The 16,621-nt window shown below is 35.5% G+C and overlaps 1 protein-coding gene across 9 annotated transcripts in view; it reads left to right on the top strand.

The window, feature by feature from the left end:
* The window catches only part of MCTP1 (multiple C2 and transmembrane domain containing 1), a 274,785-nt gene that overhangs the window by 121,785 nt on the left and 136,379 nt on the right, over positions 1–16,621 (top strand). For 7 of the 9 annotated variants that reach the window (XM_068667723.1, XM_068667721.1, XM_068667720.1 and 4 more), the window contains 2 exons: positions 2,101–2,139; positions 16,374–16,544. In XM_068667723.1, coding sequence (XP_068523824.1) covers positions 2,101–2,139; positions 16,374–16,544 — 210 coding nt within the window. The remainder of the gene's footprint in view (positions 1–2,100; positions 2,140–16,373; positions 16,545–16,621) is intronic. The other 2 variants (XM_068667722.1, XM_068667725.1) reach the window with 1 other exon arrangement.

Raw genomic sequence — 16,621 nt, 5'->3', positions numbered from 1 at the left:
AAGCATAAGAGTGTTACTTGGATATTGCTCTATGGTGAGAATTAAATTACAAATTACAGCATTTTTTTTTTTTTCCTTAAACAATCAATCCTAAATGATGTCCTAAATGATGTTCTGTTTTGTTTTGTTTTTGCTTTTGACTTTTTTGCTTTTGACTTTTTTGCTTTTGACTTTTTTGCTTTTTTGTCAATAAAAATATTGACAATATTAATATGCTGTCAATTTCCTCAATTTGCTTACTGTCTTAAATCTTACAGTGTAAAACTGTCAATCTTATAGTGTAAGCTTATTTTTGTCTTTTTAACTTTGCCAAAGGGATTATCATATAATAGAAGAAAGAATGACAGAAGGGGGGTCAGGCATGGAGTATTTTTGTATCACATAGTTCCATGTAGAGTAGACCATCCATCACAACCCACAACCTGTCCCATGCTATATATTTGTTTTATTGGCTGCTAAGAATGGTTTTGATTGATTCATCTCAACCTGCTACAGCTGGTGATATTGCCAGTGCACTCGGCAAGTATGTCACATTTCTTTAGCTGCTGCACACACCTAACTTAGCAAAGCTGAAATGATCAGACACATAACTGGGCTGAATCATCCTCCCTGCTCACAGCCTGGTCTGCAGATGTGTGGGATGAAGCAGGAAGGAGGAAGCAGATGTGTGGGAGGAAGAGAGGCACAAAGGTAGGTCAGACAGGATGCGGAAATGTGGTTACACAAGAAACGCTGCAGGCATCGAGCTGCTTGCTCTCCACGTGCCTCTCTCATTCTGCCCAAGAGAATGGGTGAAGTGGCTTTCTCCAGCTTTGTAACAAATTTAATATTTATGAATATTTACCTAGGCTATGGTACCATTAACTTAATGGCAAGGCCGTTAAGCTTTCTGACCATAGCAACTTAACAGTTTTCCTCACCAGCTTTTTTCTCCTCCCAACAAACTGCATCTATTGTAACCAAATTCTGGATATTTTAAAAGTAGGGAAAAAACATATTTCATCCTGGCGTGTTTTTTTTTTTTTTTCTTTTTTTTTATTTGTCCCCCTCCATTTAATACTTATTTCGTAGTGAGTAAAATACATGCATTTCAAAATTTATTTCAGTCTGAAGATCAAAGCATTTTTGCAATAGTTAAAAAATAAGTATTGTACTTGTTTTTCACAATCTAAAGAAAATTTAAAGAGAAATTAATGGCCTTTGATTTATTCTTGCCCAGTGTAAGCACAAGCTGAAAAATGTTGTTAAATTGCACAAACTAATTTCTCTGTATTTCCACAGAACTGCTTTAAGCAATAGTTGTGTTCACTGATAAATTGCCCGCAGATAAATTATCCATCCTGACCTGTTTTATTTACCAATTAGAAATCTGTTTCTCTCGACACTGTTTTTCAGCACGTTAGAACAGTACCAAGGTTTTACAGATCATTTATGTAGCAGGACACAGCTACTGTGATTTGTTGTTTTGTTGGTTTTTTTTAGATTGAAGGTATGCACTTTTTTCTTGACCATACATATAACTTTAGCCCATGTGAGTGCTTATCAAAAACTATTTTTAATGCCATGAAACTAAATAGTAGTGATAATCTTAAAATTTTTGTAATAGATGCGTGTTGTCCAAGAATCCTTACAAAGGGCATAGGGTTTATCTTTATGTGGCTATGCCTGTGAGCTAAACAGTAGTGTTCTGAAGAATTGGAGTACATTAATGTTTATAAGACAGTCATTCAAGGATCAGGCAAAATTGAATTCAGTATAAATAATGGCAAATTACTTTTTTTTTTCCTTATCCAATTCTTTTTTTTTTTTCCTTAAAAAAATAAATTAAATATATATATATATATAAATCTTTTTCACATAATGCATTGTCTCCAGAAAAAAGAAATTCACACCACCCAGAGAAGTATACATGGGTATGAACACTGCTGCTAGATGTCTGGATTTATTTTAGTTTTGTGTAGTTGTTGCTGGAGTGAGTGTACGTGTTGCTGCTTCAGTGGTAATGGTGGTTAAATGTGGATTGTCCCTTTGGAGAGACAGCTGGCCTCCTTTTCTGTATTTCAGAGGAAAGGTAATTAAAATGCTCTATTTTATTTTCAGACAATGCTAATGAGGAAGAGTTGGAAAAGATCAAGTAAGGTAACTTTTAGCATGTGGTCTTCTGGCATTTTTATTACAAGAACTTTGATGTTTTACCAGATATGCCATGCAGGACTCGTGACACAAGATTTATCATCTTCCTAATTGTGTTTTAATGAAATTGTTTGTATTCTGTCAAATCAAAATCATGAAACAGCTTAACTTTTAATGTAATTATTACATCATTCAAGTTTGTTGTAGCATTTTAGCTTGTCTTGGAAGTAATGTAGTAACTTCTGATAATGACAAGTAAAGGTGTTCTAACTCTTTTTTCTGATAGCTTTAATATCTCATGTATAAACAATTTCTTTTAACACTTACATGTTAATATTTAGAAAAAGTTCATGTCAGAGGGTAACTCATTTTCCTATTACTTATTATTATTACTGTTTACAATGCTTGTGTGAAAAAAAAAAACATTCCCAGTGGCGGCTCTCAAAGATAAATTTCTCTGACTGCAGGACATGCACATATAGCAAAGAACAGTAGCCAGGTTTTCCAAGAGCAGAGGAATCAGTCTTCACTTTATACAGCTCTTTCGATGCATCTCCAGGCAAATTCAGTATCTGACTTTTCTACTTCTAGGTGTCATATGAGTGAGAAAAAGGGTTAGTGTATATTCTTTTCGTCTAGGGAAAGGCTGGGAGATTCACTGTAGCAGAGTACATTCAGTCTTTTCTGGTATGTGTTTTCAAAAACATAAAGAAAACTTTCATAATTTCATCGCATTTTCAGGCTGCTCTTACTGAATGCTGTTATGCTGCTTTTGAGTTGAGTTGAGCCTTATTATTTATAATTAGAAATAATTTTATATATGAAAGTTTAAATAGTTTTAAATCCGTAAGTCTTCATCGGCATTGGTAGATTTTTTTTTTTAAATATATTTTCGTGTAAAGGTGTTAAAATGAGAGCAAATGAAATATCTATAAAGGGTAACTTCATAAAATAAGTGATTTACTTTTCTAGCATACTGATGGACAAGGTCATAAGAGGTTATTGATAAACTGTGTTTTATGTACTGCTCACTTGAAAATACTCTCATGGTGTTTTTAACCTTAAAAAAAAAAAAAAAAAAAAAAAAAAGAGCAGGGTTTATAATTCTTGGGCTCTGATTTGGGTTTTCACAGTTTGTTTCTGTGATACAGGATGGTATGTAATCGTTTCCTTTCTGAAATCTATGAAGCAAAGATAGTTGGTGATCTGGTGGTGTGTAATATTTTGCTTCTCGTATGGCTTGTGTAACGTTTCCCAAAACACATACAGAAGTTGCTCAAACTTGTACAGTTGTGAGGTTGGCAAAGGGCCTGGCTGTTTTGCACCCTGCCAGCATTGAGCGAAGTCTTCATCTGCTCAACGTATTGGAGGAGAGTTTGTAAAATCAGTTTAGGAAAAAATTGTCACAAACTTCTTTTCAGTTTGATGCAAATGTGAGCTTTGCTAATCCAGAATGAAAGGCATGACATGATAGCTGGCAATTCTTCATAGCTGTTCACCTGAGTTTTTAAACTGCATTTTCCTTTGTTACGTTAATTTGGCAACACTTAATTCAGTAGTCACCATTTTTGAAAAGGGGAATATCAGAAGATTTAGCAAATAGCAAACACATGAATTTAAATATTACTTTTTTTTTTTTTTTTTACATTTATCTCAGCTAAAGTCATGCTTTCGCCTAAATTTGTAATACATGTATAATGTGTAATATGCATTGCTATGCTTGTAATCGATAGACTGAAGTCTTCCAGTTAAGCCACAGAACTGTGTGATAAACATAAACTGCGCTGTTTTTTTAATTAAAGTCACATTTGATCTAACCTGCTCATTTGCCTTGCAGGACTCTTCCAGAATTCCAAATCCCTGAACTGTTTTTAGGGGGAAAAAAAAATAAATTAATTAAAAACATTTTATTTGCAAACAAATCTCTCTCAAAAAAAAAAAAGAGTTTCCTCAGGGGTGTGGAGGTATGGAGTGACTGATATTAAATAAGATGTCATTTGCCCATTTAAAAAATGTTGAGAGACAGGTGCTTAATGCTTTTAGACAATAAAGAAAGTTCCCTCTTTGAGATCCTTCATCATGGGGAAGTATTTGTATTACATTTATGAGAGTTGAGAAAAAACTTTTTTTTTTTTTTTGAAATCTCTTTATAAATTTTCCATTTTTTTTTAGCTTTCTGAAGTCTTTTCACATGACACTTCTAGGAAATCAATCTGATTTTGTACGTTACAATAGTGTACATTTACTGTTTTAAATTGATGTACTTTAAATCTAGATTTAAGACATAACAAATGCACACCGTTATCACATCACTATGCTACGAACTGCTTAACTTGCTTGTAACATGAGCAGTAGCTGAAAAAGAACAGTAACTAATCTTCTGTGTGACAGTATTACACTGTTCATATCCTCGCACACAATTACTTTAGATAAATACTCAATCTCTACTCCCAATTACTGCTCCCCTTCTGAATCCTATTGATGAAGTTAGGGTCCCATGAAATACCCAGGTAAATGAATTTCTGCACCTACATGCATCTACTTGTGGGTAAACTAGTATTTTCAACCAGTGTTGTAAACATCTTTTAGTAGTGCTGCAAAAAAAATCTGCTTTTATTTTTGTGTATTTTGGTGTGTAGTAGCTTTGTTGGTTTTGTATTTGTTATTTTATTCTATTTCAAACTTATTGCTGTCATGTTTGCTTTATCTCAGACATACTCTTGATCAAAATTCATGAGAGTTAGATGACTCCCACCTCTGTCTGGGTCTTTCACTGAATCTAGCAAAAATGAAATTCAAACAGTTTTGAAGTCAGCATATGCATCCTGTGGAAAGTTAAACTTCCTGTCTTCAGCAACAGGAGACTGCCAATAGTCTATTTTAAAAACCAAAGAATACAAACCATCATATTTGTGTTCGGAAGGTACACTTTGCGCTCTGTTTAGAATTTATTTATTTCATCCACCAGAAAACAGATGTTGCCTTAGAGCAAACTACTGGTCAGCAGTTACAACTTTGCAGGTATGTCTCCAGTGCTCTGGGAGACTAACTAGCTCTGCTTCTACTAGTTGCAACAGCATTCATTACTATTTCTGTACTAAGATTCATTATACCTCGAGTAAAGATGGGAATAGATTATTCAATATTTCATGCACTCTCTTGTGATCCAGGTGTTTGGTCAATAACCCCAATGTGGCCATGCCTCAGTTCCTAAGGTTCAGTTTGTTAGATATTCCATGTGGTAGCAGTCAAGGGCTACAGCAGAAAAAAAAAAAAAAAAGAAAAAAAAAACAAAGGAGGGGAGGGGAGAAGAGGAAAACTATTTGTAAGATCTGAATAGTCAGAGGCATTCATTTCAGCCAAGTAGATGATTTTTTTAAGCTTCCACCAGCTTTTTCAAAGGAAAAAATGAACAGCTTTGACCTCTGTCAATAGGTTTTCCTCTTTGTGCGTGGAACCTGATTTTTTTGGCTTTCTTGGTACTCCGTGTTGATCACACAGTTTTTCTTTAGGACAGGTTTTTCCTTTTTTTTTTTTTCCTTCCCATAAAGATACACGCTTGTCTTTCTCTTTATGGGAAGACCTCCTGGGTTTTGACCTGCATCCTGGTTTCCCTTCAGATTTATTTTTTTTTAACTGAAATTATTCTCCGTACCACTTAGCTTTATATGCTTCTTCACAGGCTTCTGCTACCTATGAAGTACTCACTTTGCTTTTTTTCTTTCATTTCTGGCAATACAGCTTTCTTGCTTGCTCTTGTTCTTTGGTTTGAGGGAAAAAAAATCCTTTTCTCTTGCTTTCTAAACTTTCTGGATACCAGATATAATGTGGTAAAACACCCTTGTCTAGGATTAACAGGAGCACAGAAAAGCCCAGACTTGCCAGGGAGGTGATTTATTACTAATAGGTAACACCCTCTTTGACAGTGAGATGGTTAGTGCTAATTGCTGAAGTGATTTCCATTAGAGAAACCTTGAGGTGAAAGCTAAACAGGTGATGAGAAATAAAACATTACTTTTTTCAGCATAAACCAACACAGATGAATTGGGAGGAGCTGTTTTCTGCTTTTTGCTATGCTTATAAAAACATTAGGAAAAAATTAGTTCTGGCTTTTTATTTACTCGTTTCCCTCAGCACAGAGGCTTAATCAGTCACTGAGGAAAGGATACGGGAAGAGCCTATTAAAATGTTGGCAGCATAAAAATGAGTTAGGAATATGCACATATTACTCTCCTTCTTCTCATTTTATATTCTGTTCAGTACAGTGCTGTCAAACATAACAACAAAAAAGTTGCCTCTTTTATTAAGTACTTCCTTTCATTTTTCTCTTAGCTTCTAATGATGAAATTTAATTTCTTTTGTCATTGCCTTTACTACCAAAATGTTTTTAAGATATAACCTTACTGCTTCTAGCACTTCTATAATGTGGAGTGGTGTTTAACATTGAAATCAAAAGCATAAATTTGTGATCAATCAAGCTGTAATTGTACTTCACAATCACTTTATGTTAGAGCGAATGTGTTTTGCAGTCAAAATTAAGGTTTTTTGTTTGTTTGTTTGATGTTTTTCTTGGTTATAGCTGGGAAAGGAGAAGAGCCTATATGCTTCATTAAGAAAAAAAAAAAAAATTGGGGTATTTTGTCGTTGTTACCTCCCACTACAATGCACTGACTTTTCAAGTGGCTCTCCTCGCAAAGAGTTATTTTTATAAAGATTGTAAAGATTGCTTTTTTTTTTTTTTTTTTTTCTAGAGATAATCCTACCTGCATTTGACAATTAATCATTTTCATTAACCTTTCTTTGTGTCACTCTTTCAAAGAACATTTCATGTTATTTTGAGCAGACAGACTTTTCTGCAGAGAATCTGAAGGTACTGGTAAATTGGGTTCCTTTCTCTCTGATGCTGTAGAATTTGCTGTATGATTGCAGGAGGTTAATTCAGAAGAGTGCTGGGGATAGTGGCGTCAGGTAGTGTGTTTACCTGTACCTACAGGATAATGTACATAGAATTTGCTTTGAAAATTTTATCCTTGCTGCATTCCATGTGAGGTGAAGGCAATAGAATATGAAAGAACCATTTTGGGAAGGTAACAGGAGGCCAACAGTGAGGCAGGTGGTTTTGGTGAACAGACTGAACCTCGCTTCCCAGATTTTCAATTGCCTCAGATATTAAAAAATCTACTTCTGTGTACATTGGACGTGAAAAAAGACAGAAAATAGGAGTAACAACCTGAAAAGTTGTCTTCCTGCCGTAATGTGTGAACAGCCAAACTGTGCTGATGTGTTTGTTTAACCTGTGCATAAAAATCTACAGTGATGGATATTCTGCGACCATGTTATCATTTCCATTAGAATGCTGTGTTTTTGTTTTTGTTTGTTTGTTTATTTGTTTCCCCTAGTGTCTAACAGTATCTCCTGTGATGCAAATTATGCTTATCTCTTCCTTTGACACAGATAGATATGTTTTGTCACATTGATTTGGGCACAATTTACTTACAATATTTTAGACTATGTCTGGGGGGGGGAAAAAAACTATTTTGAAAAAAATATAGATTTAATTTGAAAGAAAGTTTTGGGGTGTTCAGAAACCAAAAATGAAGTCTGTAGGAAGAAACAAAGCAATGGTTTAGTCAATTAGGTTTTACTCTGTGTAAATAATGTCAGAAGGAATAGCGATAAGATGGGAGAAATTAACAAGACTGTTGATTGTTGACCACAGTCAGCACAAAGCCTTGATGCTGTGCAAACACTGTTCATCAACAGGTGTGACATTAACAATGTTTTAGAAACACATCCAAAACACGGCACCTTCCAGGCTGCTGAGGGAAAACTGAACTCCATCCCAGCCAGACCAAGTACAAGATCAAATGAAGTTTTTAATCAGACTGATTTTCTAACAACCTTTGCCGGGTCTTGGCTCACTGTTAGTTCTAGAGCATGCAGGAAGCCTCTCTGTGAAAGACTGAAGGACAGGGACTGTACAGTTTCAGATGGAAGTGCTCAAAACTATGTCCAACCTGATTTTGAACATTTCCAGTGATGGGGCATCCACAGCTGCTTTGACCTGTTCCAGTGTCTCACCACCGTCTGCTCATTGCCCAGCCTCTATCCATGTTTGGGATCGACCCAAGACCTTGCACTTGCCTTGTTGATCTTCATGAGGTTCACATGCACTCACCAAGCCTGTCAAGATCCCTCTGGATGCCATCCCTTCCCTTTAGTGTATCAGCTGCACCACCCAGCTTGCTGTCATCCACAGAGCTACAGAGCTGCTGGGTGAGGAAATCTGCAGGAAAAGATAAGATGTCACCCTCTCTTAATTTAAAATTTCTCTTTTGTTTAATATTTTAGAACTGCAAATTTTAGAATGCACTAGAATGTATTAGTGCTATTAATTTATATTATTAACATGTGGCAAGCTCTTTCAGTGTGACTTTGATTACCTGAAACGAAAGCTCCGTTCTTCCCAGGAATTAAGATACATTAGTCTGGGTTGCAACAGGTTTTATATAAACTAAGAGTAAAATTAGTTTTTCATCCTGAAGTCTCAACTGTGAAGCTGTTTTTGGTTAATTACAGTTGGTGACGAGTGCATTCATTGCCTAAGGCAAGTGAATTAAAGCAGTTCGCAGTTTGTGTTTAGATGACTGTTTTTGCTTTAATTCATCATTACAATACTTTTATACGTATACCTTTAAAAACAAAATTATAACTTAGGAACAATTGAAAAAAATGCTAAATGTAATGTGCCTTCAGCTCCTAAGTGCTGACCGTTTTTTAATTTTATTTCAGATGTTTTCCTAAAAAGATTCATGTTCAGTAGCACTCACTAAAATGCCAAAAACTGTGGCCTTATTAACTGATACTTTCATGCCTAATTCAAAATATTTGCTTTATGTGACTGATTTGCCTTTTCCTAGCATGAAAAGCTGTATGAAGCATTTTTTCTATTTTAAAATTAAAACAAATACTTTTCTGCTGGAACAAGATGTCTCTTGAGTAGAGAATAAAACTTGGAAATAGCAAATCATGGTTTAAGGATAACAAAGACAAGCAGAAATGAGGAGTAGTATGACATTACTTGATTGAAGGAATTTACAATCAACGTAGCATCTTTCAAACAAAGCTGTTAATTTTAGAATAGGAGGTCGAATTATTTTGAGATGGTTTATAAGAAATTATTTTTTTTAAGTTTAAGAAGATATTAGCTTTTGTAAGCCATTGGGTTCTAGATGTCAGTTTATTAGGTGTAAATAGTGCTTGAAGGAAAACTGCTAAATAATGGAATATAAGTAAAAAAATGTCAGAATAAATACACCTGTCTGTTAGACGTCTGGTTATAAAAATTATGCAAATATTTGGTGAAGCTTGTATTTGCATTATGGGTACGTGAGTGGTAGCAGCTGTTATGGTTATCAATCAAAATAGCAGAGTAGTATTTTGTCGGCAAGGGGGGGGGAGGGGGAGGGGGTGTCTGGGTTCAGATTTCCACTTCCAAAAGCTCAAGTAGTTTTCATCAAGTGTTAGTGGCCATTGTGCTTCCTTGTGTCACATCCACTTTGGTATTAAGACAGCAGAAAACAACATGATTATCAGGAGACCTGTTCACTTCTACATATTGCAAACACAGGTCCCAAGAGGAATTGCTGGGAGGAGGAGAAGGGTGAAGGTTAGCATTATACCAGCACAGGCTCTCCAACAACTCCTCCCAGCACCCCTTTGTCCTGTATAAATATTTCTGCCATTTTCTGGAAAATCTGAGGTCTAGCTAGTGCTTTTACTCCTCTAATAGAGTCGCAACCTTCATCATATTACACGTGAGCTGGCTCAAGTGTAAAAGTACAGCATGGCTTTCCTTGAGTTTGTTTAAGTAATATGCACAATTGTTGGACTCTGGAAACCACAAAAATTCATGAAATGTTGCAGAAGTATCAGCTGTTATTACAAATATTGCAGTGTCACCAGAAGACTGTTACAACAGTGACAATATCAAGTTGTCAGAGCAAACGTCCTAGACCGGATTTAACATGGTAGTCATATTAGGAGTACACAGGGCATAGGGTAGCGTAAACTTCTCAGGTTCTGAAAGGGTTAGATTAGCTTCTCCTGGAATGGAAATGTCCTCAATTAACAATTATTGTTGATCAGAAGATAAGATAAATATTCTTACATATTACAGTAATTATCAGAAGTAATCCATTTATAAAGCTTGTTGACAAACAGTGAGCAGAAATTACAAGGAATTGTAGAGTCCCGCTGAAGGCCTTTTGAGTAGCTCAGTAGCTATCTGCTGATAAACTCTGCAAGGTGTTGTATTTTTTCTAATTTCTAACAGAGGAGAAGAATTTTCTGTCTGTTTTTTTACATCTGGTTGTCCTGTGATTCTTGTCATGTAGGCAAGGTAGCATCTGTGTCTATTGATATTCCTAACTTTTTTTTTCTTTTTTTTTTTCTTTGCCCCCCCCCCCAATTTAATTCTTATTTCATAGTGAGTAAAATACGCGCATTTCAAAATTTATTTCAGCCTGAAGAACAAAGCATTTTTGCAATAGTTAATTAAAAAATAAGCATTGTACTTGTTTTTCATGATCTAAAGAAAGTTTAAAGAGAAATTAATGGCCTTTGATTTATTCTTGCCCAGTGTAAGCACAAGCTGAAAAATGTTGTTAAATTGCACAAACTAATTTCTCTGTATTTCCACAGAACTGCTTTAAGCAATAGTTGTGTTCACTGATAAATTGCCCGCAGATAAATTATCCATCCTGATCTGTTTTATTTACCAATTAGAAATCTGTTTCTCTCGACACTGTTTTCCAGCACGTTAGAACAGTACCAAGGTTTTACAGATCACTTATGTAGCAGGACACAGCTACTGTGATTTGTTGTTTTGTTGTTTTTTTTTAGATTGAAGGTATACACTTTTTTCTTGACCATATATATAATTTTAACCCATGTGAGTGCTTATCAAAAACTAGAGCTATTTTTAATGCCATGAAAATAAATAGTAGTGATAATCTTAAAATTTTTGTAATAGGTGCGTGTTGTCCAAGAATCCTTACAAAGGGCATAGGGTTTATCTTTACGTGGCTATGCCTGTGAGCTAAACAGTAGTGTTCTGAAGAATTGGAGTACATTAATGTTTATAAGACAGTCATTCAAGGATCAGGCAAAATTGAATTCAGTATAAATCAGGCAAATTACTTTTTTTTTTTTCCTCATCCAATTCTTTTTTCTCTTCTTTTTTTTTTTTTTTTTTCCCCATAAAATAAAAGAAAAAAAGTATAAATCTTTTTCACATAATGCATTGTCTCCAGAAAAAAGAAATTCATATGTCTATTGACATTCTTAATTTTTTTTTGTTGTTTTCTTTTTCTTTAAGTGTTTTATCTGAGCTGTGTACATATACCAGAATCTGGGGAACTAAGGAACTGGTGGGTAAAGAATTTTGACTTTTTACTGGAATTGGCAGCAGTCATTTACAATGACGGCTCTGATTTGCATTGCTGTATTCGTATTTACTCTGTTCAGCCATGGAGTGAAGTTCTTTGCTACACTCCTTCTTGATTGTATTTAATTTCAAGGTTCCAACCCAAAGTTAGTCTTTGGATAGATAAACTTTTGAAGGAAACATAGCTGCATCATTTCTTTATTTGATTTTATGACTTTTTTGTTTAAATAAATTTATGGTAGGCACACTGTTCTAATCTGCCTGCAACAGCACCCAGAGGCACTCATTATTTTTGGGGTGGCTGTGCAGACATACCAATGACAGAAGGGAAAATGTTTTCATCCAACTAGGAAATCCTGTTTGTATTAGGCAATAAAACACAGGAGGACTAATGGCTGTATTTAATTTCAGACAGTTTAGTAGTCTAGTGAGGTGAACAATAATTCACTGAAGAGTTATGTCTGAGAAGCTGTATGTGGTCATTAGCTTACTTCATCTCTTAACTGCTGAACTGTTCTCAAGCAATAGATTTTGCATTCAAGGACACAGAGGAGGGGTGTGCCCTAGTGGTGTGTGTAGCAAGGAAATTTAGTAAAAGCAGATTCTGTTCACATGGGCACAAGCACTTGCAAGTGAGAGAGGTGGTTCTTCACACAGCACGAAGACTGGTCAGGTCAGGTCTGGAGGGGACAGCTCATGAGGCTTCTCCAACTAATTACGGGCTACAGTTTCAAAGGTCACTTAGATACCCAGAGATAAATACTTAAAAAATTTTCAAAACTGCTTTGTAAAGCTTCTCTTCTATTGAAGAAAGTCATAACAAAGTTGTGTTGACTGATGCACTCATCCAGAACGTGTTCTTGCAGTCTTGGCCCTCAGAAGCCCTGTCCACAGCTTCAATAAGGTCCATGCTAAATGTGGAGCCTCAGCCCACAGTGACACTTTCCTTTAAGTCTCTGAGACGTTGCTCTGTACTGTGTCCCAAGGAGAGTACCATGGCACATTTGGCTTTGGGAGTGGACAACACTCCCGAAGTCCTGGAGGCCCAGGACTTACCAGTACCTAGATTTTTTCTAAGCCTAGGTTGGTTTGTGACTCAAATCCAGTACTATACGGCCACATACAGAATTTTAAGCCATGTGGTAAGATCATCTTTCAGCTCTGCTGTTTATTTGGCGGACTATATTAATCATATCTAATGGGAGATACAGTTCTATTTTGGTGTCAGCAGGTTTTCTCCTGTTGGCATCCCTAGCCTTTCCGCTACCCTGAATACAGATAGAACAGGGGAAACAGAATTAGAAGCTAAATTTATCAGATCAGAAAATGTTATTTTTACATACTGCTTATGATAGAAATATTAAAGATATAAGATATGAAGAGAGGTGTGTTTTTCTCATGCAGGCAGCTGTAAGCATCTTTTGACATGAAAAACAATCTTTTTCAAAATCCTTTTCAAAAATCTAATTTTTACTTTCATTTGGGAAAAGAAAATTTCACAGTATGCAAGCTACATTTTTTTTTTTGATTGGTTGGTTGCTTTTTGTTTTGTTTTCAATCACATTAATGCTGGTTAGCTGTGGCCTGAGATCTTGTCCTTGCTTCTATTGGAACTGTGACATTACACAGACATCATGGCCAATTACAGATGGAAGTATTCTGAAATATAACTTTACACCTACTCCCAGAGAAATTAAAAACTTTGCAGTTTCTTTAAGTTTTTATCTGTTTGTGGCAGAAGAGTGAAACCAGGATGCAATATGCATCACCTACTTTGTTGGAAATAAGACAACTAAGAACTAGTCTCAAGAAAATATTTCTTCACAGGAGCAACTAGGAAAGAGTCATGCTGATGTTTTCATTTTACTCTCATGGTTTTATTTCTGGCATTGTGGGATGGATTACAGAAGATTGCTTACATACCTAAAAAAGTACCTAGAAATGATGCACCTGTCTCATCCTGTGAAATGAATGTCATAAGGGAAGACCTCCGATGTGAAATTAGTCTTATCTTCCATTATTTCATTTATTAGCTTTTGACAAATTTGACTTGAAATCTAGATATTCTCCTTAGTTTTAGTTCCCACTAGCTGTAGTCCTTCTCTTTCAGTATGTCTCCCTTTTTCAGTTTGCTATTTCATGGATCTGTGTGTTGCCAATAAAGCCAGGAAGAGAAGAGCACAACCTTGGTCCAAATGCCCTACCTCAGAGAAGCAGCAGCAGCAAGTAGCACATACCAGTTTATTTCTAGCAGCCAGCTTCTTTTATTCCAGCAGATTGAAATTTGAGCTGTAGCTTTGCTATCAGTCAACACGCCACTGGTATCTGATGAACACTTAACACATAAACTGTACAACCTGGCTCTGACCTGAAAGGGCTTTCTGAAGCAAAACATGAATACTTGTTCTCAGGATTTCTTCTTGGTTCTTGTAAGCTCCTATCTGACCCAGCTGTTCTACACTCTGTGCTGGATCATCTGTTCTTGCCTTGCCACCTCAAATGAAAATTATATTGTTTGATGAAACTCGCTACTGCTCATAAAAAATAAAATAAAATAAAATAAAATAAAATAAAATAAAATAAAATAAAATAAAATAAAATAAAATAAAATAAAATAAAATAAAATAAAATAAAATAAAATAAAATAAAATCTGTGTGCTTTATATGGTGGCAGCTGCTCTAATGCAACAAGTTATTTTAAGAAAACTATGGAACATAGGGAATTTAGGTCAAGTATATTCTCTAAATGATTCACTACCTTGTTTATGACTAGTTAGGTAAAGAGTTAGGAGTTATGCTTAAGTTTTACTTTAAGAGTTCCACAGCTGTAAATGCAAACTAATGCTAATTTTCCATGAAAATATTCTGAAATTCATCTGGATTCCCACTCGGTTCTTTAAAAAGCCCTTATGGGTTCTTTGCTGAAATGTCTCAATGAAACCACTGTTTCTGTGCCAGTAAGAACTCTCTTTCTAAGCATGCTTTGTCTCATTTTTTTGATTCCTTAACTGGTCTCTCATCACACTGTGTTTGAAGTGGAGTCAGTTTTGGTTAATACCATTCAGTCCTTTTCTTCCAAACCTTCTAAGAAACCAATTAGGAAATGCTACTGCTTGTTCACAAGACAAGTTTTCAGAAGTGTTGACTGTATACTGCCAAACTAAGGGTATTATTGCTGAGGTAAAATTCATTTCATTTAATAATTTTACCTTGTTGTAAATGTGATCTCTTCTAACAACTAAGTTTCTTTCCTGTGTCCTAATTTTTGTAGGGTTTCTACTTTCTGGTGTCACACTGCTGCTTTATGTCACAGGTTAAGTTAAAAGTTACTCCACAGCTGAACTCCATAGTTCCTCGTTTGCCTTTGCAATAACAATATTTTTTTGAGAAACTTCTCTGCAGTCAAATCCTTCACTTCTGCAAGGTAGATCTTAACTAAACAGTGAAATATTTTGGCAGTAACCATATTCATTAGAATGAATAGCTATTAGAAATACATTACAATATCGTATGCAACATACTGCTAAAAGCATGTTACTTGGGTTTACTCTGACCCAGTCCTTATGTATAACACTTATCCCTAGAGTTTGGTGAGAGCAGGTTGTAATTCAGTCATAATTCAGTGTACTTTTTGTAATCTTCTCTGTATAGTAAATAAAGTGAAATTCCTACCCTATGCATTTGCATGGTTATAACCATCTAGTTCTGTTTATCCTGCAAAAGACTCAAACAAAATTTGCACTGAAAACCCTTAAAAGGTGCAACAGAGATGAAGCTAATAATGCAACAGGATTTTGTTGCATGGATGGTTCCTGAGGCCACAAAGCCTTTGCTGCTCAAACTACATTGCATAATAAAGAGAATGCAGCCTTGATATATATTTATAGCCCAGTGTCTGTACAGACATGAGTTTTTTTGATTCCTAGGCAGAGTAATTTGTAAGTTAAATATTGTATAGCTATCTAATGTTCTGATTTTAGATAAGGCAATTCTGAATGAATACAATTGCAGCATAAGAGGTGTCCTCCCACACACCTGAGACGTGTTTTCTCTATCTGAAGAGTGCAGAAGTGGTATGTCAGTTCTCCCCACTCTTCCACCCCTAGTGGAGTTCATTGATGAATGCTGTGGCCATATGGTTTGTGGGTGTCTATGTGAACTTTTTTTCCCCAAAAGTTAGCAATTGAGAGGTTCACAACTTTCTACACAGTTCCAATTAAAGGTTCAGCAAAGTCTCATCATGAAAATCTTCAGCTAACGTGTTGATACTTAATTCAATTCTCCATGCTGCAAATAGTTGTCAAGCACAAGAGTTTATTGCTTTATTTTTCTGTGATCCACACTTTTCGTGGTGGGTTTATATTATTGTAATGGAGGTTTCATTTTCTTGCTGTTCTCTGTTTTAGTGTTTGTTGAAGTTCATTCAGTCATATGCAACTCATATAACAGACTTCATAACATTTATTTGTAGTGTTGCTAGTTCATTCTGCAGGGACGGAAGTGAAGCAGGAAGAAAACAGAATTGTCATTTTTTTTTTTTTTTTTTAACATTTCCTTAAGCAGTATTAGTTGAGCTTCATTCTGCAAAGCAGAACATGACATTACCTACACATTAGTCACAATTTTCTCTCCAAGCAATTCTTTATAATGTGGTTTACATATGTACTGTCAAATAACTTTAAAATGGCTTAAAACGGTTGCTCTACATTCATGATAATAGAAAAATGAACATTAAAACACAGGAAATCTATGGATTTGTTTTAACTAAAACTTTGTTTTTATTTCCCTGAAGTTTCAGACCCAGAGCTTACGCCTCTCAGACCTGCACAGAAAATCTCAGCTATGGAGAGGGATAGTTAGCGTTACCTTGATAGAAGGTCGTGAACTTAAGGCGATGGATGCAAATGGGCTAAGTGACCCTTATGTGAAGTTCCGTCTGGGGCATCAGAAGTACAAGAGCAAGGTAATTTTGGCTGTGGTCTACACTGCAAATAGATTCTGTTTGAAATAGTTTCTTCCTGTTTGAGCTTTTTTTGTCTT

This window comes from Anas acuta, chromosome Z, assembly GCF_963932015.1.
Source record: "Anas acuta chromosome Z, bAnaAcu1.1, whole genome shotgun sequence".
NCBI classification, from domain to species: Eukaryota; Metazoa; Chordata; class Aves; order Anseriformes; family Anatidae; genus Anas; species Anas acuta.
Note: the sequence above shows the minus strand (reverse complement) of the source record. Positions and strands in the feature narration are given on the sequence as shown.